The sequence below is a fragment of the Cervus elaphus genome, chromosome 25, assembly GCF_910594005.1.
Source record: "Cervus elaphus chromosome 25, mCerEla1.1, whole genome shotgun sequence".
Taxonomy (NCBI): domain Eukaryota; kingdom Metazoa; phylum Chordata; class Mammalia; order Artiodactyla; family Cervidae; genus Cervus; species Cervus elaphus.
In genome coordinates, this window is record NC_057839.1 from 9136754 (window position 1) to 9163659 (window position 26906).

General features: G+C 38.8%; 1 protein-coding gene across 3 annotated transcripts in view; it reads left to right on the top strand.

Annotated features, from left to right (window-relative positions):
* The first annotated feature begins 4855 nt into the window (after positions 1-4855).
* The window catches only part of CPEB4 (cytoplasmic polyadenylation element binding protein 4), a 68632-nt gene continuing 46581 nt past the window's right edge, over positions 4856-26906 (top strand). For 2 of the 3 annotated variants that reach the window (XM_043887212.1, XM_043887215.1), the window contains exons 1-2: positions 4856-7405; positions 25186-25267. In XM_043887212.1, the coding sequence (XP_043743147.1) occupies positions 6281-7405; positions 25186-25267 (1207 nt within the window). In that variant the 5' untranslated portion in view covers positions 4856-6280. The remainder of the gene's footprint in view (positions 7406-25185; positions 25268-26906) is intronic. The other variant, XM_043887213.1, reaches the window with a different exon arrangement.

Here is a 26906-nt window from a genome sequence, read left to right on the forward strand (position 1 = left end):
GCAGTGGTGAAGAATCCACTTTCCAATGCAGGAGACATAAGAGATGTGGGTTCAATCCCTAAGTCAGGAAGACCCCTGGAGAGAAAATGGTAACCCACTCCAATATTCTTGCCTGGAAAATTCCATGGACAGAGGAGCCTGGCAGGCTGCAGTCCATGGGGTCGCAAAGAGTTGGACATGACTAGGCAGGCACAACATATAAATATACATACATATATATACACTTCAAGAATAGAGAATCAAGAAATTCGGATGTAAAAGAAAATGGCCATCTCTAGTGCTTTTGTAAAAAATATATTAATAGATGACTTTCTTTGAAACTTTATTGCTTACCAGTTCCAATATGAAATTCCTTTGGTGGTAAATATCCTGGCTGAAAGGAAATCATTAAATTGAACCAGTGCCTGTGGGTTCAAGGCTATACTGGGACTAGAATTTTGGTCTCTGACTCCTAGATCTCTGACCTCTGGACTCTGCAGATTCTCTGCAAGCTCCAAAAAGCTCTTCTTTTTCCAGCATTGCAGCTGAAAATCCCCTAGTCTAGCCACAGCGTGTGAGATGGCAGCAGTTCGGCTGCCTGGCTGTGGTTTTAATACAGGGAAGTGAAGTGTGTCCAATCAAAACAGCCAGGGGTAATCTAGGTCAACTGCCCATCCACACAGGTGACTGGAGCCACAGAAGAATCCAAGTCATTCCATGTGATACAACTCACAGTTTGGAAGGTCAACCCTCCGTTCAGCTCACCTAAATCTTTGCCGGGATTTGCTGACTTCAGGTGAAGCATGACTCTGTCCGAGACCTTTCCAAATCTTTTCTTCAGTGACAGTGCACTGAAGAACTGGCTTCATCAGTCACCACCACAGTGGGCTGTTAACTATGGACCTCATATTAATGATAATATCTGAAATGTGAAAGTAGGAAGAAAACAGTATTTAAAATGCAGAGGGCTTGTACAGGTTATAAAACAACAAACAAAAGGAGAAATTGTAACCTGGCAATTAACTGTAAAAATAAAATGGTGCTTTCCAAGTAAATATACCCACCTTCCAATACTGAAACAAGGTGAAGATCAGAAGTGAGTTTAATGAAATCTGCTTTCAGGACCTGGTTCTATTTCTGTCCAGGTTGCCTTCTGGTAGTGAGCTTCTACTCTTGGAAAAGAGGATATTCCACAAGTAATTTCACCTTTTTCTCTTCCCCTAACCTCACAGGACCTGGTTTTGAATGTAATTATTATATATATTTTTATTTCAGTAACATACATATTCCTCTACTACGTTAGAATGCTTATTAATGCTTCTAGGCAAAATAACTGCTAGGTATTAATCTCTTAGGGGAGTGGACCATATACTTGCCTGGACTTGTCTTCTCATTATAGCTCCCCACCCAGGACAACACCAAGGACACCGTGTCCTTCAGTTCCATTACAGAACTGGGCCACCAAATTTAAAAAGATCAACTGCTTTACATATTTCTGCATGTGATGAGCATGTAAGATTATTGTAAGATATGATCATTTCTGTTGGCTTTGTGTACGTGTCATATTTCCATAATGTGCCTTGGTATCTCATGGAAATGAACCAAAGCAGACTGCATTGTGCAACTCCAGGGGAGTGGCATTCACATCATAGTCTGCGGTGCCTTATGGAGTTGCACAGTGCACAACCTAGGCAACCTTGGGTGGTGGCTCTGATTGCTAGTCATCAGACAGGCCCCTGAGGAGCTTGGGTGTGTGCTGTTGGGAGAAGATCATGTCTGCTTCAAGGGCAGTGGTGGAAGACATTAGCTAGCATGGGGCAGAGTTCAGGCTGTGTGGTTATGGGGTGAGGTTTACACCACTTGTCAAGTTTAAAAGAGGCTGGTGAAGGAAATATTAGGGGGGGCTCTGAGTTTGGGTCTGGTTGACCTCAAACCCCAGAGGGGGCAGGGCCAGCAGAGTCCACTCACTAGCCTACAACATCTTGGAAAGTGTGTCGGCTCTCAATGGACAGGAATGGAGAGTTTGTTTTTTCAAGGTTTAATAAAAAATAATCTGGTAGCTCCTTAATGTTCAGGCACAGCTCCCTTTCTCTGCAACCTGAAAGCTTCCCAGTGAGCATGTTTCATGGGAGGGGCTCTCTTCTGCTAACAGAGTTTTCACGCCAGCACTCATCTGCAACTGTTGATCTCTTTGGAAATCCTAAATAGAGCTGCTGAATTGTTGTCATGGTTACCTGGGGCAGTTTCTGAGCCAGAATGTTCTCAAGGAAGGCAGCCCTGAGCTGGGTATCCTGGGTTTCTGAGTAGTCAACTGACTCAAGAGAATTGTTTCCCTCTTCCTTCTCCCATGCTCTTAATTTAATTGCTACCCAGAAGTCTGATGTCTACAGAGATCATCTTAGCTTCAGCCCAGCCCAAACCCTGATTTAGCTTTAAAAGATCAGGCTGACCAACCAGCATCCTGACTATGGCGCTGGTGTGCCTCCTCCCTCTACAAAGTGACCTATGTTCCTAGATTCACTCATGCATGCAGCTTCTGGGAAAAAGACACTAGTGAAGTAGTTCTCTAGGCTTAATATGTCAATAAGGAACTGACATTTTTGAAAACCTCCTATGAGCCCAGCACTTCACTTGTATCTCATGTAATTTACTACCTTCTAGCCAGAGAGGAACTATCATTCACATTTTATTGATAAGGAACCAGGGGCTTGTAGAGGTGATTCTTGCCCAGAGCTCTACAATTAGGCAGTAGATCTGGGATTCAAATAACCAGTTTGGTTCTAAAGATAATCCTCTTTCCTTCAAGCATGGCAGCCATTTCAGCCACTAAGAATTGGCAGCCCCAAAAGACTCTCAACCATCTACTGAACACTGAACATTCATTCATTCAATAAACATATTCTGAGTCCACTCTGTCCCAAATCCTCTGATGGCCATTAGTGACACACAGATAAATCAGACAAAATCTCTGCCTGTGAAAAAAAACTGACAACCAGCAGTAACTAAATGAGAAGAATCTACAAAATGCTACAGAAAGGAGAGTCAGGGAAACCATGCTGGAGGAAAAGACACCTAATTGAATCAGCTCAGTCTCAAAGTATGACCAGTTATGGGGAATAAAGAGCAGAGTAAGACCCAATCCCTAATACTCAAGGAACTCAAAGCAGAGTCACAAAGACTTATGTTCAGGACATAAGACAATAAATAAATAAATAAATAAATAAATAAAATCACTGATGAAGATCCCAAACAGGTGTTCTACATGGAAGTATGGGAGGATTGATAAACTGAGGCAGCAGAAGTTGGGGCCATTGAGGAAAGGCTAGGGAAAGGAAGTGGAAGTCATTTCTTCTTATGAGATCTTTCTTAAAAGTCTGTGATCTCTCTCCTTTTTACTCACTACTTTTGCCATAGTCACTTGTGGATTTACTCTGATTTCATTTTTCATTTTCTACTAAAGGAAAACACTCACTACTCAACATCTTTAGAACCTTCGCTGAGAGCGGGCTGTTAATATAGGTCCTGATGGTGGTCATAGTGGTGGGTATGTACAAATATGAACAAGACAAGGAACCCTTGAGTAGCAAATGAATAACCTAAATGATGAAAGTTTGAGAGACGTTAGCCCCAAACCAAATGGCAGACCTGAAAAGAGGATTCAGGAAGGATATCATTGTAGTTGGTTTGTTCACTCTTTTTTTCAGCATCCATTCGCTGATGATTCTTATCTATCAATACAAGGTCCTCTCCTCAAAGAGCCCACAGGTGACCACAGGTCCAGGAGACATAAGCAACCATTACAATAGAGGGTGACAAGCATGAGAAATATACTGGGCCATGGATATTCATTCAAGAGGGATTTCAGAAGACAGAATTGGTAGCTTTTGAACCGATTCCTAAAACTAAGTAAGAGTTTACCAGGTGGAGGAGAGAGGAAACGGAAGGTAAAAAGGAACTGAGATTATATTTGGAGGAACTTGGTGTGGGGCGTTTGGAGGAGATGAGATGTTAAGATATACTGCCCCCAGAGTGCAAAACCCTTGAATATCAGGATAAAAAGTTTGGTCTTTTTCAAGGAGGTAGTGGGCAGTCGTAGAGAGAGCAGAACAGGTGAGGATCCTGGTTAAGATTCTTCGTTTTGGAAATGTTCCCCTAATAAGCGGGTAGGGTCCATTAGAGCGGATGGGAATAAGGAGGGCTCGGCCACGGACGCCTAAAGCAGCTGTATCTCTGTGCCTGAAACACTGCACCGGACGGGAGCCTAAACCAAGCAGGAGTGGGGGTGGGGGGATGGAAGGTGAAGGGAGAGTCCCGTTTAAGATCCACTTTCAGGACAAGGACATACGCAATTCTAGGCACCTTACAGCAGCTGGTAAAACCCGCCTCCTCTTCCAGATCCCTCTGGGGCGGAGCTCGAGCCAAAGCACGAGATGCCTGGGGAACCACGTTTACTCTGGGCAGTCCTCTCGTTCATCCGCGGTTTCATGGGTAGCCACTCCGATCTCCTACTCCTGGGCTCTTTTCCACAGTGCTAGGGCAATCCGTTCTCTTCCGCGCGTCCCTCTACGCTCCTCCTGCAGAGCGCGGTTAAGCGAAATAAACAGCGCAGTAGTCCTTTGCCCACACTAAAGATGGCGACTCGCTGGGGTCCCTCCGCGTAGTAGAGCGAGTTCCAGGCTCCAGGCCTCACTGGGCGAGGCGCAGACGGAAGGGGCGTCTCTCGACGTAACTTTTCGACCTTCCTGGGAGGGCACCTGGGTTATGGGCGTGGCCTTATCTGAATTCTAGCAGCTTATTGGCCTTTAGGCAGGTGGGCGGGGTGTCTACCCTAACCCACCCCTCCCTTTTCGAACCGGAAGTGTCTCTAGGTCTTTCCAGCTGGTTGTCATTTCACTCGGCTAGGTCCTGAGGAGAAGGACTCAGCCGCGGCTGCTGGACCCGGGCACCGGGAGGCGGCGGCGGCGGCAGCGGCAGCAGCAGCAGCAGCGGCGGCGACAGCAGAAGAGGAAGAGGAGGAAGAAGGAGAGAAGAAGAAGAGCCAGGCGGAGTTCGCAACTACGACAGTGGGGACTGCGGGACCGGGGTAAAGCAGCGGCGACGACGACGGCCCAGCAACCGTGAGGAGAAACAAAAGCCTTCTAAATTATAGTTTTTAAAAAAATCTGGGGGCAAAAAGAGAAAGAGCAAAGGGGGGAAGCCCTTCTCTTTTAGAACAACTAAGCTAGTGGGGTTTCCTTTTTTTCCCTCTCCCTCCCCCCCCCGCACCCCCCTCCCCCCTCCCCCCCGCGGAGAATCGAACTGAGAGAACTGAACAAACCGCCCCTGGGTCCCATGAGGGAAAAAAACCCCGGAGCCGCAGAGAGGGGAAGAGGCCGAAACCGCAGGACCTTCCAGGTCGCCCCCTTGGTCCCCGCACCCCCGGGCCGCCAGCTTGTCCTCGTCGAGTCTCCCTAATCCATCCTGATCGCGACACCCCTACGAGGGAGAAACGGGTGTGTTTCCAAACCATTTCATGGGGGAGAGGAGGCCAGGGGGAGCCCAGGAACAGCGACCGCAGCAAGATCTGCACCCAGAGCTTCAGGAACAGCCCCAGAGGCCAAAACTGCACCCCGTGAAAGAGCAGAAACAGGACCAGGAAGAGCAGAAACCTCCCTGCAGTCATCTTTCCATTAGTCAATGCTGATTTCCTCTCCCGCAACCAGGAATTTGCCCCCTATCCCAGATAACCTAATATAATCTATATATATAAATATATAATATATAATGTTCTTAAATTATTCCTGATTTTTTTTAACCAAGCTGCCAAGAAAAGAACCTATTCTCCTCTTAGCCCTATTCTAATTTTTATGTGAGTGAATCTAAACTGCTGAAGAAGACCATATGTGATTGTTAAATTATATATATATATATTTTTACTCCTCGCAATGCTTATTCTTCTACATCCATAGATGCTTGAGAAGCTGTGTTTTTGTCATTCATGTACGTTTTCCTTTGGAAAAAGAAAGCGCCTATTTTACTAACCAAAGACTTGATTTTTACCCTCTTCGTTTTTATTCCCTCCTAGAAATAAGCCTAGTTGAATTCATGTCAGTGTTTTAAGATTTTTTTTTTTTAGTTTTTTTTTTTTCTTTCAGAGACCAGAATTCCAAATCTGAACTATTTAGGGTGATAAGCTGCATCTTTGAGCTAGCTAAAATAAGACGTTTCAAACAAGCAACTTACATTTGGAGTAGAGGATACAAAGGCTTGAGATACCAGGTTGTTGTTTTTTATCTTAAGATTCTGAGCCTAAAAATAATAAATGGGGGATTACGGGTTTGGAGTGCTAGTGCAAAGCAATACTGGGAATAAATCTGCTTTTCCAGTCAGATTCCATCCACATCTGCAGCCTCCACACCATCACCAAAATGCCACCCCCAGCCCTGCTGCTTTTATAAATAATAACACAGCTGCCAATGGCAGCAGTGCCGGGTCAGCTTGGCTGTTTCCTGCTCCGGCTACCCATAACATTCAGGATGAGATCTTGGGATCAGAAAAAGCAAAAAGTCAGCAACAGGAACCGCAAGACCCTTTGGAAAAGCAGCAGCTCTCCCCCAGTCCAGGTCAGGAAGCTGGAATACTGCCTGAAACTGAGAAGGCTAAACCTGAAGAAAATCAAGGGGACAATTCTTCAGAAAATGGCAACGGGAAGGAGAAAATAAGAATCGAATCACCAGTGTTGACAGGGTTTGATTATCAAGAAGCCACGGGGCTAGGTACTTCGACCCAACCCTTGACATCAAGCGCATCGTCTCTCACTGGTTTCAGTAACTGGTCAGCAGCGATAGCGCCTTCCTCCTCTACAATCATCAATGAAGATGCAAGTTTCTTTCACCAGGGAGGGGTCCCAGCTGCTTCGGCTAATAACGGTGCTCTGTTGTTTCAAAATTTCCCCCATCATGTCAGCCCTGGCTTCGGAGGCAGCTTCTCTCCTCAAATTGGGCCTCTCTCACAGCACCACCCTCATCACCCTCATTTCCAGCATCATCACAGCCAGCATCAGCAGCAAAGGAGGTCTCCTGCCAGTCCCCATCCCCCACCTTTCACACATAGAAATGCTGCTTTTAACCAGCTGCCTCATTTGGCGAATAATCTTAGCAAGCCCCCTTCTCCGTGGAGCAGTTACCAGAGTCCCTCTCCTACACCGTCTTCTTCCTGGAGCCCAGGAGGTGGTGGATATGGTGGCTGGGGAGGGTCCCAAGGCCGGGATCACCGTAGAGGGCTGAACGGAGGAATAACGCCCCTGAACTCCATCTCGCCTTTGAAGAAGAATTTTGCAAGCAATCATATTCAGCTCCAGAAGTATGCTCGCCCCAGCTCTGCCTTTGCTCCTAAATCCTGGATGGAAGATAGCTTGAACAGGGCTGACAACATTTTTCCTTTTCCGGTAAGATTATGTTCCATTAATAGATTAAGGTGAAATAAGGAAACGGCATGGTGTAATATCTATGTAACTAAGAGAGTTTGAATTGTCTGTATTCATATCAGAGCTCTTCTTAGAAAAAGAGTTCATTGTCAGACATTATTTTGGCAGGAGAGCAGTGTAATTTGGAACAAAATATTCAGCTGTTCTTTTTTTGTAATTTTCTAATTGTTATCTTTCCATAGATAACCATATAAATTAGCATAATTGTGAATACCAGGTAGTTAGTGATGTCATGATTATTAACTGCAGTACCTTTCTAGCCTGACAAGAAAATCGTGGTAGGTTTTTTCCTACTTATTTAAGTGAGAATAAATAATGTAGATATAAATATATTTCGTTATGGAAACTGATTAGCATTTTCTGCCCATATGCATAACTATATACCCTCCCAAATTTATTTTTCACCACTGTAAGGTAGTGATTCGCTGAAAACCAACTACTGAAATACAGTTTTCTTTCTGCTCATATTTTAAACCCGAAACCTCTCTGAACCATGCAGTCTGAACAGTTTGCATTCATCAATTTGGAAATTCCTATTAAACATTTTTTTGCAAATTCTGGCTTGCCTTGTGTCAGTAAGGACTGCTAGAGAAATGATGTAAATATTTTCTTGATCCCCAATTATTTTTGAATACTATGAAACTGTTGGTCTCTTTTATGATGCCTTTTCACCCATTTGTTTATTTCCCAGTGTTAACACTAGGGGTGTAGATAATTAAACCATTCCTAAAAATAGGTCCAGACAAAGATTACTTGTCTTTTTTGCCACCAGTGTATTCTTATTCTCCAAGAGTCACATTGTTTGATGTTTTTGAATTAATGAGCAGCCAGTCTAGTTGATAGATATAGTATAAAGGGAATTTCAGAGTTGATTGAGCATCAGATGCCCTACTAAATTTGTTTTCTTTGGGGGTATGATAATTTATAAGTGTTTAGGAAATTTATATGAATCAGTCCTCACAATGAACCCCACAAGGAAAGTTCTATTATTACCCCCATTTTAGAGATGAGAAAATCGAGCATCAGCAAGATATAATAACTTGCCAAAAAGCACACAGCTGATGTACTAGGCTAAAAAGCAAGGATTAAAACATACTGTGCTATATCTTAAAAGTTATTTTAGAGATCTTTCTGCAAAGGCTAAAACAGATTTCAAAATAGTTGTACTGTATCCAGACATGATGTCAGCACAAGTGGAGTTATCTGTTTTAATTAATAATTTGCTCAGAGGGAGGGAAATTTGCTAAGAGAACTCTGTGTCATTCCCAGGAATTAAATATCCATTCTCTAAGGATTCAGGTATAATAGTTAGGATGTATCAAAATATTTGGTGAAACCTGTTTTTAAATTTTTTTTTTAGTATTTTTTTTGCCCAGGTTGAAAAAAGATGTTGGCTTTTGTTTTTAGAAAGGGTTTTCACTCAAACTGAAGAGAGCAATTTTCATGCTCTAGTGATCAGGTAAAAGGCTGTTTAATACATTGGCAATTCCATGAAGTCTGTTTTTAAAAAGTTGGTTTTGATAGTCCTTTGAACATAAATTTAAGGGAAGTTTAATGCAAAGGTAACTTTTGCAAATTATTCATATATTCCAAATTAAAAATCCAAGATGGCATTCTCAACATTTTAACTGGGTTAAGCTGACAATTGAAAATACTTTTCTTTTTTATTTTGCTACTAATCAAGTGACAGAATGGATTTGTGTGACTGCATAGTTTGTTTTCCATTCTCAGTTTACTGACTTTTGATAAAGATTTGCTTTGGGAAATTAATTTCAAAAAGTGACTAAATTATACATATATACACATTATTAATATTTTTATGGGGCTGATGAGATGTGTTTAACATGTGAGATTTTTTTCAGTCAGATGATTTCTTAAGAGATTAAGCTGATGTATGAAATAATAATGTAGTAGACTAAGATTGATACTAAAAGATATTGTTAGAAACCAGCTCTTGCCTTAGAATTGTCTGTTATGCTGAGGGTGGAAAAAACGATGAGTCAATATACCTGGTTCAAATATGGTAGGATTAGGAACTAAGTTGTTGATTTCTGTATACCATTCCCACCATTTTTAGGAGAATGTGTGTGTGTATTTCTGTGTGTGAGAGAAGAGAAGAGAGAGAGAGATTGGGAGTTGGGGAGCTGAGAGAAGGGTGATTTGAAAGTCGCAATAAATATAAGTGATCTGAAAAAATTCTTTATGAAAAAAATTCCTAATTGAGTTTTGAAAATATAAGAAATTAGTAAACTGAGTACTTTGGTGCTTACTTGTATGTGTGTGTGTGTGTGTTTAAAGAATTATTCTTTAGAAAAAATTTTTGGCTAAAAAAAATGCCATTTTGAGTTGGTATGAATTACTTGGTTAAATTTGATATGAAAATATTTGAAGGAACATTTCTTTGACTGGGAGCTCAGACACCTAGTTTGTGGTCTTCGCCCTGTCAAAGTCATAGCATCTGGGGGCCTCAGTTGCTTCATAAAATTGGCATGGGGGGTGACCTAGGTGATTTCTAAGTTCCTTTTGATCCTAAAGCAAGCTACTGTGAAATTTAAATTGCTGCACTCGCAGTCCATACTTTTTTCTAAACACTGCTATCTTATTTAACTTTATTAACTTAAACTGTTAATTTTAGGAAAGATGTTTTAGACATTAGTAGTTCAATTTCAATTGCTATTAAAAAGAATTCCTTAGTTGTTACAGAGAGATCTTAAAATTTACTACAGAAATTACAGGATAGAATTTACATGGTTATATTATAATATTGGTATTCAAAGTCTAGCATGGAATTATTATATTAAAAGGAAATAATTTACCTGAAATGTAACTAATACTGGGCAATGTTTATTTTATTTTGAAATAAATCAGAATGGTTTTTACATTTGTTTAACACAGGTTTGGCCACATACAGTGAATTAAAATTCATTATGACATTTTAAATTAATTTTTTTTGGCCAGTCTTAATCTTCTCTTTTATCCATGTTTATGGAACCAGGAACAAAGATTGAAAATATTGAATTATCTTCTAAATAAGTGATATGACAGGCATTATATCTTGGCATTTTCTTTGTATTAGTATATGTGCTGCCGAAGCAAGTTAAAGTTCTCATTACGTGAATTCAGATAACATGCCTCAAATCCAGTTTTCAGATAACTAATGTATATTTAATAATTGCCTGCTTATGATAATCTGTTTTCACATGTATTAATTCATTTCACTCAATCCCATGAAGTAAATATTATTGTTATTATTACTATTCACACGTGAGATTAGGCTTTTAACCGTTATACTACAGTATCTTTTCACATAGATATGATGCAGATGAGGAGTTGGGGGTGGGGGTAAGAAATGCCTGCCAGAAGCATGTAGGTAAGAAGAAAATTTTTACAGTGAATAATTGATACCTGGTGTTCAAAAGCTAATTATCAAGTTTTGAAAGTGGAAAGTAGTAGAATATATTTGTCAACTTCAAAATATTAAACTTAGATAATAGCCCTCAAATGAGTATTTTTTTGGTTTTAGTACATGCTAGATATCAGACACTGAGCTAGGTGCTTTCATATTTGTTATCTCACTTCCTAGATAGGATTTTTCAACCCTATGAGGTTTAGTTTTATTGTCTTAATTTCAAAATGAAGAAACAAGGTCCATATCTTGTGACTAAAGGCATGATTTGACCCTTACTTCAAGAGGAAAAGAATCCTACCTGTCCTGCCGAACACATCCTGGAATCCTGATGTGCAAACCAAATAATGTATTGGGCACCTGCCAATAATTATATTTGAATATAGCACGTTTTTGGAGGGGTGCCTAGATCTTCTGTCCTTACAGGAAGTAAATGAAAATTGTGTGCTATAGATTCTAGTATTCTGTTATATTTAGCTCAGTTATGCCCGCATCTCTATTAGCTAAGAACCAAGAAGTAGGCCAAAAAAGAAAAAGAAAACAAAAAGAAAGAGGGGAGACAAAATCTGTCACAAAGATTGTCTTAAAACTGGGTTGTTAGGGAGACATTTTAGGATTTAGAGTCCATTTGCTTTGGTCACCATGAATTTGTTAAGTTGTCTTAACCAGGCAAAATAATTCATGTCACTTTAATAACTCTCCTTGTGTTGTCAATTTATTGATCTACAAAATTCTACATGGCATCTTATATTTGAAAACAAAGTTACTGCATTGCTTTATGTTCAAAAGTCATAGTGAATTATTAAAATTATCTAAAGTGCAACTTTATTACATTACATTTTTTTACCATGTAGTCCCAAGAGAGATCTTTGCATAGGAAACATTTTCTTTGACTTATTATGTTTATTTATATTAGAAGAGGGGAAACTCATTATTTTTAACTGTAAAGCATGGGTTAGATGGTTCTGGCTCCAGCAGAATTGATATATTGGGAAAACTTTGGGAAAAATCTACCAGATACAATTTTACTCCTTTTTGTAGAAAGCCTTTTAACTAGGTTTAATTGCTTTTATGATGAAATCAAAACTTGGGCAGGGTAGTTTTGAAATTTTTTATTTTCTGTTGTGTCTTCAGAAAAGCCGTGGAATATGATCAACACACTGTTCAACATCTTTCAGGAAATGCCTGTTTATTGCAAGCCTAGTGAATGTGGTTGTGTTGCTAGTTGCAGTTGGAAAGATGCTGTTAGTTTATGAGTTTATGCTTTTGAGAATAGTTTTTGTTGGTATTCGTAAGAAAGAAATGGAAAAGTAGGTTTAAAGTTAACATATGCCTGTTTTGAATTTTGCAGTCTAAATTTATTTTCCGTATGACTTTTCTCTCTCTTGCTATAAGGAAAATAAGCTTGAAGTACCATTATCACATTTTTTTCAGCACTACGTTGTACTTTAGTTTTTGGTCCCAACATAGATAGTATATATAATGCATTTCTCAGGGAGCTTGTAACATGAGCATTCATTTTAACTTTTCCTGACAGAAGTCATTTTATGTTGTTCAGAGAAAATTGTTCTTGCAGAAATTAAAGTGTATTTTTGCCATGATACATTTATAGTAAAGTATCATTTTTTAGAAGGAGTTTATAATATTATAATACTTTATAAAGTTAGAAGGAGTTCCACTTTCAAGTTTTTAGAAAATTCTTAGTATATGGAAATATATAGGTATAGATCCTATTTTTAATCAGTTTCTAATTACTGAGAAAGGCCATCGTGTGAGGCCAAAAATACAGTATACTCAAGCACAGGTCCTGAATCCAAACAGACTTAAATTTGACTCTGATCTCTATTTAGCTTGACCTTGAGCAAGTCACTTAAATTTGGGAAGACAGTACCTCATCAAGATATTAGTACCTATAAGTGAAGGGTTATTGTGAGGTACTTTATGTGGCCATATTAAGTAGCTTAGATTTTTTTTGTTTAATTTAAAATAAAATTAAAATTTCTAATATTGAGTACAATCTTGAAATTAAAGTAATTAGAAAAAGCTTCAGTATCTATGACAGATTTTTGAGCAGTTCTTAGTATTGTATCTTATCATACATTCTACACTTCTCAGAATACGTCTTTTTTTTTCTTTTTTTTTTGGCCATGCCACCTGGCATGCAAGAACTTCATTCCCTGAACAGGGATCAAACCATGCCTCCTACAATGGAAGGGAAGAATCCTAACTACTGAACTGTCAGGAAATTTCATCAGAATACTCCTTTAAATAAGCTAGATGCAACCCAGGGCAGATAAAACATTTAGCAGAATTGTCAGTTTCTTTGAAGAGTTTAAAATTGTTTATGTACTTAAACTTTTGTTAGCAATAGCAGTCTGCATCTTTCAGTAGTCTAAAAGATTTTGCCTATTTTTAAGAAATTTACAACATTTGGTTGTTTTTGTATACATTAAAGGAGACTGTACTTTGATGGGGTTGGTTAAAAGACAGGAAAGGCACCATAGATTTAAATTGGATATGTTTTAACTTTTATCCTGAAATTAAGTTTTTTTAATATATATTTTAATTAATTTGTATAATGGGCTTCCCTGGTGGCTCAGCTGGTGAAGAATCCACCTGTGATGCAGGAGACCTGGGTTTGATCCCTGGTTTGGGAAAATATCCTGGAGGAGGGGAAGACTACCCACTCCAGTATTCTGGCCTGGAGTATTTCATGGAGTGTATAGCCTGTGGGGTCACAAAATGTCAGATGTAACTGAGCAAATATAACACATTTGTTGAGAACTTTCTATGTTATGAGCTAGGCACAGGACTGGATATCTCATAAAAATGGTTTCGATTTGATTTGTAATTATTTCTGATCTGTTATAATCTTTTAATGATACTAAACCTGATTTTTTTCTCATTATAAAAATATTAACAACTAGCCCAATAGTTATATATATTTCATCTTAATCCATGGGTTGTTTAAACTCTAAGGAAAACTAACAGGTTAAGCTTTAGGTATAGCAGAAACAAGGTATAAAGGGCATTTTAAAATATTTTATTAATGGTTACATTTATAAATATACACTTATTACACATGTGCTTTTTTAAAATTCTGTGACAAACTGGTACCACAAAAGGCAAACTTTAACCTGTGAGTCACAGAATTCAGGTCTCATTATATGTCAAGGACCACTCACAGGTCCTCTCTCATGTTTGTAAACTGAATTTTTAAAGTGTAAAGTCTTAAGCTAAACACTTATTTTTCCTATTGTAGAATATTTAGATTGGGCAGTTACTGTTTGCTGAATAGTTGCCAGGTATATCCCAACCAGGCTTTCCTGGTGGCTCAGTTGGTAAAGAAAGCACCTGCGATGCAGAAGACATAGATTTGACCCCTGGGGCGGGAAGATCCGCTGGAGAAGGGAAGGGCAACCCACTCCAATATTCTTGCCTGGAGAATCCCATGGACAGAGAAACCTGGTGGGCTACAGTCCGTGGGGTCACAAAGAGTCGGACATGGCTGAATGACTCTCTCTCTCACACACACACACACACACACATCCCAATCATTGTTTTCTTGCAGATCTATAGTGAGTTATAGTTAATCCCTCAGTATTATACGTTTTAAAGCCATGTTTGTATTTACATATTATGCAGCATGTGCTGTGCTGTGCTTAGTCGCTCTGTCGTGTCCAACTCTTGTGACCCCATGGACTGTCGCCTGCCAGGCTCCTCTGTCCATGGGAATTCTCCAGATAACAATACTGGAATGGGTTGCCGTGCCCTCCTCAAGGGGATCTTCCCAGCCCAGGGATTGAACCCAGGTCTCCCGCAATGCAGGTGGATCCTTTACTGTCTGAGCCACCAGGGAAGCCCCATTATACAACATATTTTTAGTAATAGTTCTTGCAGGTGTTTTTGAGGAATGCATCTGGTGCTGGTCAGTAAAACAGTTGCTATAGCCTTACTGTCTATAAGAACCTTAAAAAGAACCAAACAAAAAAAGTTGATGTAAGAACATTGCTACTCAGAAAAAGCTATTAATTATTGTATGGAATTCAGATCTGAGTTTCAGCTATGGCTCTGCCACTTGCTAGCTCTGTGACGTAAGGTAAGCTACTCAGCTTTCCTGAGCCTTCATTTTCTCATTTCTTTTGTCTTGTTTTATTTTGGAATAAGATGAAGTATTTCTAATATTTGGCTTCCAAAAGATTCTGTTGGTATAAGAGAGAAGGTCATCAACTAGAAATACTAATTCAAAATTTGGAAATCACACAGATTATTAAAATGTGAAAACTGTTGTTTAACTGTTGTGTGGTAATTCGAGCTTAACTTTAAAGAAGAATTTTATAAGCTGAACTATAATTTTGTTTAGTAAACTCAGTGCACTAGGGAATCAGCCCAGATGATGCTCTCATTTTCTTGAACACTGCTGGAAAATTTAGTGACCAACTGGCTTTTTTGTTTGCTTCCTCTTTGGGTAAAGTCTCTCCCCCCATCCCCAAGTCTTTTGAATTTCTTATTAGGGAAAAATTTAAACATATTCAATAATAGAATATATAGTAAAATCCCATGTATATGTCTCCTGGCTTCCAACAATGATCAGCTCCTTGGCAGTCCTCTTTGATCTATCTTCCTAACCCTCTCTTCCTGCTTTCATGTTATTTTGAAGCATTTCCTAGGTACTGTATCATTTCATCTGTAAATGGTTTAGTATGTGTTTCTGAAAGATAGTCTTTTTTCCCCCTCTTAAAAACACACAAAGATATCTTCTAGTTGTTTTTTTAAAAAAAGACAGTGAGAAACTGAGGCAAGGCCCATATTTTTGTTGTACCTGCCCAGCCTGTTTTACTGCTCAACCTGATGCTAATCTCTAAAAAAGCCACTATTGGCCACATCTCCCTTCTCAGACAAGAAGGGTGCTGGTGGTCACATGTCTGTCAAAGAAAAGGGAGAGAGATCCAACAAAACATTAGAATATCAGCTGATGACCAGGTATCTGGGAAGGGATTGTCCAGTTTTCTCTCCGCCATCTCAGCTTTCTCCTGGCTTTATATTTCTGTGAATTTGTGAGAAGGCTCTCCAAAAGGAGAGAGAACAGGACAGGACTCAGAGCTTTTTGGCTGTATTTTTGTTTGTTTGTTTTTGTTTTTAAGGGGAATTTAAAGGTTTGGGATCTTTTGCAGGCCTTTGGACTGCCTCACACTTTTTCATCTCTTGTTTTTCAACCCGCAAATGTTTTATGCTTTCTATGGACCGTATGGTGGGAGTACATGACCAAGGTAGACACACTCTCCTCCTTATGAACTGAACTGTCGGTGACCTCTTGCTTTGTGCCTGAATATTGAGAAGTGCCTTCTGCTGAGGAGACATTGGAGAGCTAAGGATGTGAGGGTGGTAGCTGTGAGAGCCCAGAGGCTGCCAGTGGGCACAGGCTGCCTTTTGACGTTATGGTCAAGGCTCATGGAAGAGAAGAAATGCTATGGATTGTATGGGGTACAGGATACAAGCCTCAGTTTAGGAATGAAGATTGTGTATTTGGGTGACCATTCTCTCTGATGACTCAGGACCCTGATCACACCCAGCAGATATGTAGCAGAGGAATGCTGACTGCCAGTAAGCAGCCAAAGACAGAGGTAGGCCTGAGTTTTAGTAGAACTTACTCACTTTCCTGAATTAATGATCTCTTGCCCCGAATAGTGTATCAGGTAGGAAAGATCTTTTCCCCCCTTTTTTGTTTCCCTCTGAAAATGAGCTATAGGAAGTAGCACGGAACAGCTGAATTATCCAGATACAGACAATACCTAATTTAATATGTTGGTTTGGGGCTCTTCTGCCATCGCACTGGAGAGGGAATGTTTGCTGAGTGGATCTCCTAACTGGTGGGTATTGTGCATGATCTATCATGGACTTCATTTCATTTCTCCTCAGCCCAGTTTTATAAGGGAGATGTGTGAAATAAGGGAGATCCTAATTTCACTGATGAAATCAAGGTTCAGAGATGATATGGTGTCAAGACCACTTGTCTAGTAAGTGGTGATTTAAACACAAGTCTTAGAATAGATTTTAGTTATTTTCCTCTGCCAGGTAAAGTGGAAATGAATACATGGTTAACAAGAAGAAGGGGTCTATTGATTTAGGAACTGACTAATCAAGTCTAGAATGCCAAGTTGTTTTCTTAATATGGTCAAGTGGTGACAAGAAATATTTATCACTCTAAGGATTTCTAATACTGAACATGAATGTGGTTTATTTAGTGAAGGTGGAATAAAAGCAAATTTTCTCAAAGGCTTTCTGGAGAGATCTGGTTCATCAGTTCACATGGGAGAAAATCAAGCTATTGATCCAATCAGGGTAATATACTAAAGACATTGATCTGTTTTGTTATAGTTTATTATTCTATTAGGAAGCACTTGGTAGCCTAAGATCTGTAAGACTGTTTGCCTCATTATAAAGTGGTCATAATGAGAAAACACTGACTGAAGAGGGACCCTGCTAAGAAATGTGAGATGCTAGTAACTGTGGTTTTTCCTACTTCAGATAATTACTTCTTTCACTTTAACCTCTGACACTTGTTCTCTGTATTCAGACCCTGTATACAGTGAAGGATTTCATACCTTGCCGGTGTTGAGAGATTGAAATTTCTAGGTTGTGACAAAGTTCATTTAATAACGGACCACTTTTCTGAGCTTCTGCTATAAAGTAGACTCCACCACTTAACTTGGTGACTTTGAGTGCAAGTACTTAACTTCTCATAGCTTCATGAGAAGCCTAAAATGGGGGCAATAATTGTACCCACTTTACATGATGGTCATGAGGAACTAATGCACAGAAATCATGCATCTTTTATTTGAGACACAGCACAGAGCCAGAAGGGACGTTCGCCATTTCAGTAATGATGGCGGCAGTGATGAGGGGCTTACCATGGGCTGCACAGTTGGGCAGTCTGTGGCTTTCGGATGAGTGGAGCTCACAGTCCAGGGAAGGAGGGAGTGGGTAGCCATCACAGAACTTGCTTATAAATATGGGCTGTCAGTGTGCTTGGCGGATATGGGAAAAGGGGACTTGTGCTTGCATAGGGATGGGAGGGTCATCTGAAAGTGGAATCTTGAAAGTTGACTATATTGCCAGCTTTTGATGTCTGTGGCCTTAAATATTTAATCCAAGGCAATATTTACGTTTTGGCAAATTTTGGATTAAAACTGTCATAGTTACCTTTGATTAATTATGGGTTCTGCTGGCATCTCAAATTTCGTATTTATTTTGGCAACTGTTATACTGGCACAGACTTTGCCTTTCAGACCAAAATGTTTTTCTTTCCCTTCTTCACCAGGGAGAAACTTCCAGAGTAAGCCAGAGAGAGAAAGTTCCAAAAGCTAGTACAGATACATAGCAATCTGAGAATGATGCTCACAGTCATGTATGTCTTTATAGGAAGACAGTGAGTAAAGGGTATAGCTGAATTTTGGCTTTGATTCTTAAGAATGTCAGTTCAATTCAGTTTAGTTGCTCAGTCGTGTCCAACTCTTTGCAACCCCATGGACTGCAGCACTCCAGGCCTCCCCATCCATTGCCAACTCCTGGAGTTTACTCAAACTCATGTCCATTGAGTCGGTGATGCCATCCAACCATCTCATCCTCTGTTGTCCCCTTCTCCTCTTGCCTTCAGTCTTTCTCAGCATCAGGGTCTTTTCCAATGAGTCAGTTCTTTGAATCAGGTGGCCAGAGCATTGGAGTTTCAGCTTCAGCATCAGTCCTTTCAATGAATATTCAGGATTGATTTCCTTTAGGATGGACTGGTTGGATCTCCTTGCAGTCCAAGGGACTCTTGTGCTTTAGTCAGGTCTACTAATGCTAAAACATACTAACTCAAGTATGACAAGACAAGAACCAGTAATGGAGTGGTTATAGTGGTGGTTCTGTTGAAATTGAACTTAATTGTAAAAAAAAAAAAAATTGCATCTTAGAGCTTGGAAGAGAGGACTTTGTTTTTGGTTTTGAGAGCAAAAGCTTTCTCTTCATAAGGAAACTGTAAAATAGTTGATATTTAAGCTGGACTGCATCATAATTGTTAAACAGGGTGTAAGCTATAAATCACATTCTGAAGTATCTAATGAAATTAACCTGTGGAATGGACTTGCTTAACTCAGTGGTTCTCAAAGTGTGGTCCCCATCTTCACTTGGAAACTTAGTAGAAATGTGAATTCTTGGACCTACCGAGACCTACTGAATGGAAAACTTTAGGTGTTGACCCTGTAGGCTGTTTCAATAGGACCTCCAAATGATTCTGATATTCTCTTAAGTATGAGTAACACTGGCTTTTATTATTCATCTGGATATATTTTTTAAAGTCTATGAAATTGTAATTTTGGTTTGTGGCATAATTGCAATCAGGTTGTTCCTCCTGGTAGTAATGGACCTACAGATTCATGTGCTTCTTGTGGCTACTTCTGGGATGTTACAAAAAGCCGTGTCATCAGTTACTTGCTGATGTGAATCTTCCTATTTGGCTGTGGCAGTCAGAATTATTCAGGTGTACATTAAAAGGACAGGTCTTGCTCTTTGAAATGCTAATTTGTTTTGCCAGAAGGTTATTTTTATCAACTTTGATTTTCATAGTGGCTTTTGTGGTTTTTCCTTTAGAAATTGCCCTGTGAAGTGGAGATGACATAAACTGAAACCAACCAGTTACTGATGCAACTCAATATATTAAATACAACAATTGAGGTTACCAAAAAAAAGAAAAAAATCATCTCCGCATTGTAATCAAGTTTGCTGAGCCTTGAAAATAATTGGTGGTCTTTTATTTTCATTCGTGGTTGTTAAGCTCACATTTCTAAAGTCAGGCTGGTGGTTCGTTCTGCATTCTCTGCTTAACCTGACATTGATAAAGTTACTTAATCATGCTAAGCTATGCCTTCATCTGTGAAATGGGATAATAACTGAACACTTTTTATATAGAATTTTGTGAGGACTAAATGAGATTCTGCATGTAAAGCATTAGATCTTGATAAATGTTATCTGCTGATATTACTACCACTACTACCATTGCTGCTCCTGTGGTTGGCTCTAGTTAACCTAGAGATGCATGTTCAGTTCAGTTCAGTCGCTCGGTTGTGTCTGACTCTTTGCGACCCCATGAATCGCAGCACGCCGGGCCTCCCTGTCCATCACCAACTCCCGGAGTTTACTCAAACCCATGCCCAGCGAGTCGGTGGTGCCATCCAGCCATCTCATCCTCTGTCATCCCCTTCTCCTCCTGCACCCAATCCCTCCCAACATCAGGGTCTTTTCCAATGAGTCAACTCTTCGCATGAGGTGGCCAAAGTATTGAAGTTTCAGCTTCAACATCAGTCCTTCCAAGGAACACCCAGGACTGATCTCCTTTAGGATTGACTGGTTGGATCTCCTTGCAGTCCAAAGGACTCTCAAGAGTCTTCTCCAACACCACAGTTCAAAAGCATCAGAGATGCATGTTAGGTCTCTTAAAATTGTGGACCACATCGATCTGTCATCTCAACAGGAAGAAGGAAGATAAGCCTTCTCTATCTCTTATGTTTTTAGTATCTCTAGTTTTATATTATCCTATATTTCCTATATACATTTTGTTCTTTTTTTTTGTTTTTCATTTATTGAGTCATGCTTGAGTGCCTCTTATTTGCTAGGTACTAGCCAGCATGTTCCTCACCCCGGGACCCTTAAGGCAGGCAGAGTGTCTCATTTATTCTAATACGTATCTTAATTAGTGTGGTCTTTTGACTGCCATGACCATTATTTTACCCAAAGTAGCACCACCTACTTTGGAGTGAAACTTGGGTTCTTGAATCCAGACTAAGCTGCTGAACTAAGCAGTAATCTACCTGTGCAATAAACTGTGTTTTTCCCTGGTCTTAGTTTGTATCATTAGGTTGAGAATTGTTGTTTAATTGCTCAGTTGTGTCCGAGTCTTTTGTGACCCCATAGATTGTAGCCCCCCAGACTCCTGTCCGTGGGATTCTCCAGGCAAGAATACTGAAGTGGGTTGCCATTTCCTTCTCCAAAATTGAGAATAAAACAATCTAAATTATAAGGAGGTTTGAAGATTACTAATGACAGTATTTAAAAACTACCTAGAATATTGTCAGATACTTAGTAGATTCTCAATAAAGAATAGATCTGCTTTTGTCTGTGGGCTGCCAAGATAAACTGGTAGTGGCGGGTTGAAGCAAGTAGAGTCATCAGTGTTTTTGTTTTATTTTGAGCTTTTATTGGAAATCAGAACATTCCCCCTTCAATAAATTGTGGTTTGTTTTTTTTTTATAAAGCTTGTTATTTTGCATTATGTATAGCATAATGAAAACATAGTGATTGTCCTTTTAAGACTTAATAAGAGTTCATTTTCTTATTAATCAAAAAATTAATTAACTCCCACCTTTTTATGGGCAAGAAGTTATAAACTTTCATCAGTCATCCTCATTCACATCTTTGATTCCTGCCAAACTCATTATAATTTAAACTGCAAATCTTGAAAGAGCACAGACTATTTTAGGATATGGGAAAGCTAAAGTACAAATGTATTTTGTTGCTGGGAAAGGAACCTTAGAGGTTTAATTAGACTCTTTCCTGTTTCAGATCAGGAATGAGGTCTAGAGGATGAAAATGCCCAAGCTCACATGACATGTCACACTTCCTAGTGTCTAATGTTCCACGGATTTAGGCCGATGTCCATATTTTGGTCACCATCTCAAGTTAAATTAAGAAGATTCTATTCTATTAGAAGAAATTTTCTTCTATTCTAATAGAAGAAAATTCTATTACTTAACAATTTCTATTTTATAGTTAGTTTACTTTCTGGGAAATGAATTTTAGAAAGTAAATAAATGGTTATGACGTTTGGCTCAATTAGCAAACCAAAAAGGCAAAATCTAAGGATGAAACGTAGAAATCAGAACATTCTTGATTTGACACTCTGGTTTTTGGGCAGAAAAACCAGCATTGTCTGTCTGTTCTTATTTCTTGGGTTTATTTGTGTCTGTCCCCCTCCATCTACTTCTTAATGGCACAGATGTTTATACTTTAGTCCTTTTGGTAAAATTGGGTATTTAAAATAGAAAAAAATCAGTGAGAGAGTAATCAAAAATGATAAACTTTGGAACCTGTCTGAGAACAGAACATTTGCTTGGCAAAATATGTGGCTTGAATTACTATAGCATCATAAGAAACAAAGTGTTATATAAATGTAAAGTAGTTGTAATAATTATAATTTCAAATAAGATTGAATTGTGGGGAGAAGTACATGTTAGACATATTAGGCAAGAATACTGGAAAGGGTTGCCATTTTCTTCTCCAGGGGATCTTTCCCACCCAGGGAATCGAACCCAGGCCTCCTGCATTGCAGGTAGATTGTTTACCCACTGAGCTACGAGGAAAATGAACATATTAGACCAGGGTTGGCAAAAATGTGGTTCTTGTGCCAGTAGGACTTGTATCTTGCATTTCCATGTGTCTTTTGAGGCACTGTTTTCTTCTAAATCCATTCAGAGCCTGAAAATTCTTCTTAACACATTGCATCTGAGAGTCAGAGTTTGTATATTGGTATTTATTTATTAGATTTATATTAAATTGTGACAAATGAAAAGAAAGCTAGTCAAAGTATAAAAAGGATAGAGAGTTTTTTGTTTGTTTTTTAATTCCATCAAGCACTACTAAAAATTTAGATACTCATTTAGGATTTTAGTTTTAATGTACTCTACCAATCATAAGTCAGTGGTTGTCATTTTAGCAAAAACCTTTATGTTTTAGACAATAGTCTGGAGAGTCCTGGGGCGGGGCAGTATGAAGTGGCTTTGCTGAATTCCACTACCACATTTGGAAACCTCTAGGTGAAAAGGATGCTTCTTGACTTACCAGAAGCAGCTGTCATAAAACAAACCAAACAAAAACACTAGTGTTTTTTTCCAACTGATTCTCTTGGGTGCTCTTGTCATTCAGTGATTGGCAAAATGTAAGTCCTAAAAGTTCACAGGTTGCTCACTACTGTAGTTGCATTAAAAAAAAAGGCTGAGGTCTCCTCTTACATCTCCCACACAGCCATTACAGTTTTATTTTGATTACTTACCCCCCGCCCAGCTCTGAAAGGGGATTTAAAAAACAAACCTCAAGATAAGGAAATAGGAGAGGAAAAATACTTTCAACATTTAATAAAAATTACTCAAAGGAATTCATTCATTCATCAATTGAGGAAACGTGTGTGCTTTTTAAGCTGCCATACCCTGTGTGAGGCACAGTGATACAGATACGTGGAACAAGGCTTTTCAGCCTGTTTCACGTCATGGCATACATAGAAAATGAAAATATAGAAGCAGAAATCGTCTGCCAGGGAGTTCCTGCCACATCAGGCCCTCTGGGCAGTCCTGTGTGTTGAGGAGATGAACATCTCAACACACCATCACCCTTTGGGAATTGTACACATGGGGAATGTTTGATGTAAGACATACTTCCTACCTTTGGGAAACCGACAGTCAGAGGACATAGGCAAGTGAAGACACTGAGCATTAGTGTCTCCAAGACTGATTTTGTTGTGGAAATAGAGATAGTGGCTGGCCTGATTTTGAGTGTGACTTATAGATTGTTGAAGGCAGGACAGATCCAGTGACTGCAGAATGAGATAGTGGAATTTGTTCTTAACTTCTTTCTCCAGTTATGCCTCAAATCCACTTGACTTCCAAAAGAATATGCAGTAAAGTTTTGATTTAATTCAGTGCTTGATATGAGGAAGGCTAAAAACAGAAGAGTTTCTCCTTTTTGTGAACACACTTAGAAGTTCTCATTCTGGCCACCTGTCCTCTTGCCTCTCTCTGTTGACCATATTGAGAAGATGAGGACAATGAGGAAAGAATCAGGAGGAAAAGTGGGAAAGATATTCTGGGGGAGCCATACTAGTTTAGAGCAGAAGAGCATGTTAAGACATCTACTCCCCTTCCCATCTTTATCCCCTGCCATCACAGGGGAAAAAACCTGTAACACTGTCTACTTTAAATATAGATTATATCCAAGTATAACTACCCTTGGACCCTTCAGGTTGTGGAACTTAAAAAAAAGTTTGTGTCCCATAACAGTGAACATTTCTGGATATCTGTTTGGTGGGTGGGGTCAAGAGGAGTGGTCCCTATTTCAGGGAAGAATAATAATAGTACAGGGTGAGTAGTGTTATAGAAGGACAAAGGAGAAATGTCAGAATGATCAAAAGATGGAGGAAGTACTCTATCAAACTTAAAGTTCTAGAAGTTAGCTGGAATGTGGAAAATGAGATCCTAGTAAGTCTGAAAGAAAAGGGGGGAGGGGATAAAATTAGGCATATTATTTGAAAAAGCCAAAACTTTGAATTAAAAAGTAATGAGAGAAAAATACTTCAATGGAAGAGCGAGTTCTGAAATCATGCTTCTAAAATTCCTTTGGAAGCCCCTTTTTATTTAATAACCTTAATAATCTTTGTAGGTGTATATTTATTCTCAAGGTAGGTCAGAAACATGTATTGTACTGCTTTCCCTTTAGTATTTAACTTGAAAATGTTTTCATCTCCTTTTCACTATCAAGCTAAACTTTGGTTTTAGTGATCTCTGATATCCTGAAGAATGCCGCAGCATCAGCATGGTTGTATATTTTCAGATTCCTCACCCACTCATGAAGTCCGTTTTGTTAAGTGTTGAGACCAGCAGTGTTCTCCATATCCTGTCTTCCCTTTATTCTAATGGCAGAAAAATCAAGACTACTTGGCCACTTAGTGGTCTTGTAGACATTTGATGACTATTTTCAGATCTTGGCTTATAAGTAAATATAGCTATTCTGAATAGCACATGTAGATGTCACCTTAACAGATTACTGCTGGAACAAGTTTGGGAAACTTTGCCACATTACTGAAATCTTAAGTGACAGAGAAATATTTTTATATGTATTTAATATTCTTTTTTTTTTTTTAATTTTTTTATTAGTTGGAGGCTAATTACTTCACAACATTTCAGTGGGTTTTGTCATACATTGATAAGAATCAGCCATAGATTTACACGTATTCCCCATCCCGGTATTTAATATTCTTAACCATATGAGAATAGTTTTTGCTTTGTTCTTGAAAGTAATGCTTTTATTGATGATTATTATTGGAAATCAAGTCAGTCTTTGCTGAGTCCTGGGTACTTGTGATTTTGGTGTTTTGCAAGTGTTAAAAATAAAATGTAGTAATAATGTGCCTTACATGGAGAGGGAAGAAAATTCCGGCTTTTTGATCTGTGTCCCATCAGATGCAGCTTATTATTTTCTTTTATAATTATATGCTATTTTAAAAGTGGTTTCTGGCTGTTTGTGTTTACAGGATCGCCCCAGGACTTTTGACATGCACTCATTGGAGAGTTCACTCATTGACATAATGAGAGCTGAAAATGATTCGATTAAAGGTAATTTTCCAAATGTAACTATTTGATTTTAGTAAATAGTGTAAAATGTGTATTATTATTATCTGTGTAACTTGATGAGCAATATGGCAAATATTATAGGTTCACATTTTAAATATCCAGTTCCATCTATTTTATACATGTATCTCATTTTGTTCAAAAATCAAACTTACTTGATAGACATCCACTGTAAGCTCTTTACAATACCAATTAAGGGAACTACAAGAGTACTAATTGCTAAGGGAGGGCAGTTAACTGGAAAGATGGGAACCATGCTTCTCATTTTTTTAGTCTTTAAGGCAAAACCTGCTTAGTATTGCTCACCTGTATGTCTGTTCACCAATGACAATAACTATACATTAGGAAGAGTTCAAATGTTGATAGATCTTTTGGCCTAGTTTCACCTTTTTTTTTTTTAAATGGCCAACAGTTTCAAAGTTAAAATGAAACTTTGTAGTTCTTGAAATCCTTTTTATATATTATGTTAAAAAAATCGTGCTATTCCCACTTGGATCCTGGTCTCAATTCTTTTACTGAATAAGATATTGCAGTTTGACTAGGCCTCAATTTCTTCACCTCTAATAAAGTACTTAGAACCACTCTTATAATAAGGGACTTAATAATGGGGAACTTTTAAAAACACAGATGCCTGGGCCCTGTTCCAAGTGTGGGATGGGGCTTATGATTTTTTTTAATATCTCAGATGATGTTCATGTGTAGCCAGAGTTGAGAATGACCAGATTAGGTGTTCTTTAAGGGCCATTCTAGCTCTGATGTTATGAAAACTACCCCACAAAATAAACATTTTTTCTGCAAAAATTCTCATTTTATTATACTGCAGAGTTTTCCTGTTTGTTTTTAAAAACATTTGGGTTGTTTGGTATATTTGGTCCTATCACTTAAGTTGTTCATTCATTCAATGTTTATGAGTCTGCTTTTTGCCAAGACAGCTTTGTACTAGGATCAAAGGTGGCAAGGAGCCTATGACTTTAAGTGGTAACTATCTTGGCCTAGTTTTCTTTCTGTTTGGTTTACTGTATTTCTGATGCAGTAAAACTGTTTTTCAGCAGACCTATAACAGTAACTTTTTTAATGAGAAATTTTTTTAAGTCTGGAAAGATGAAAACTAATATGTGAAAAATATGTATCTCTCTGATTTTGAAATAGGATTATTTTGAATGTCTTTACTGAATTCCTCATGGACTTCTGATGTTCTCCAGTGGGGTTGTATGCTTTGTTTCTGAGGAAAGATGGTCTTTCGGAGTTGGCTTTTTATTTTGTCACTTCTTAGCACTCTGACTTTGGCTAGTCCTTCAGCCTCTCTGACCCTTTGTTTTCCCAGCAGATAAGTGAGGAGAGTCTAAGGCTCTTCATAGCACCAGAAAAACTGCACACTTTAAAATAAAGTAGCTAAAGGAGAAATCCGAATATAGTTTGTGGATTGTAGAGTCTCACTTTCCTGGTTTTGTACTATAGTTACATAAGATGTTCCCAATTAAGGACACTGAGTAAAGGGTACACAGAATTTCTGTACTACTTTTTGTAACTTGCTGTGAATCTGTGGTTGTTTCCTTAATTGATTTAAATTGATTTAATCAGCAACTTCTTTTAAGAGCCTCTTCTCTTATGTTGTAGATACTAG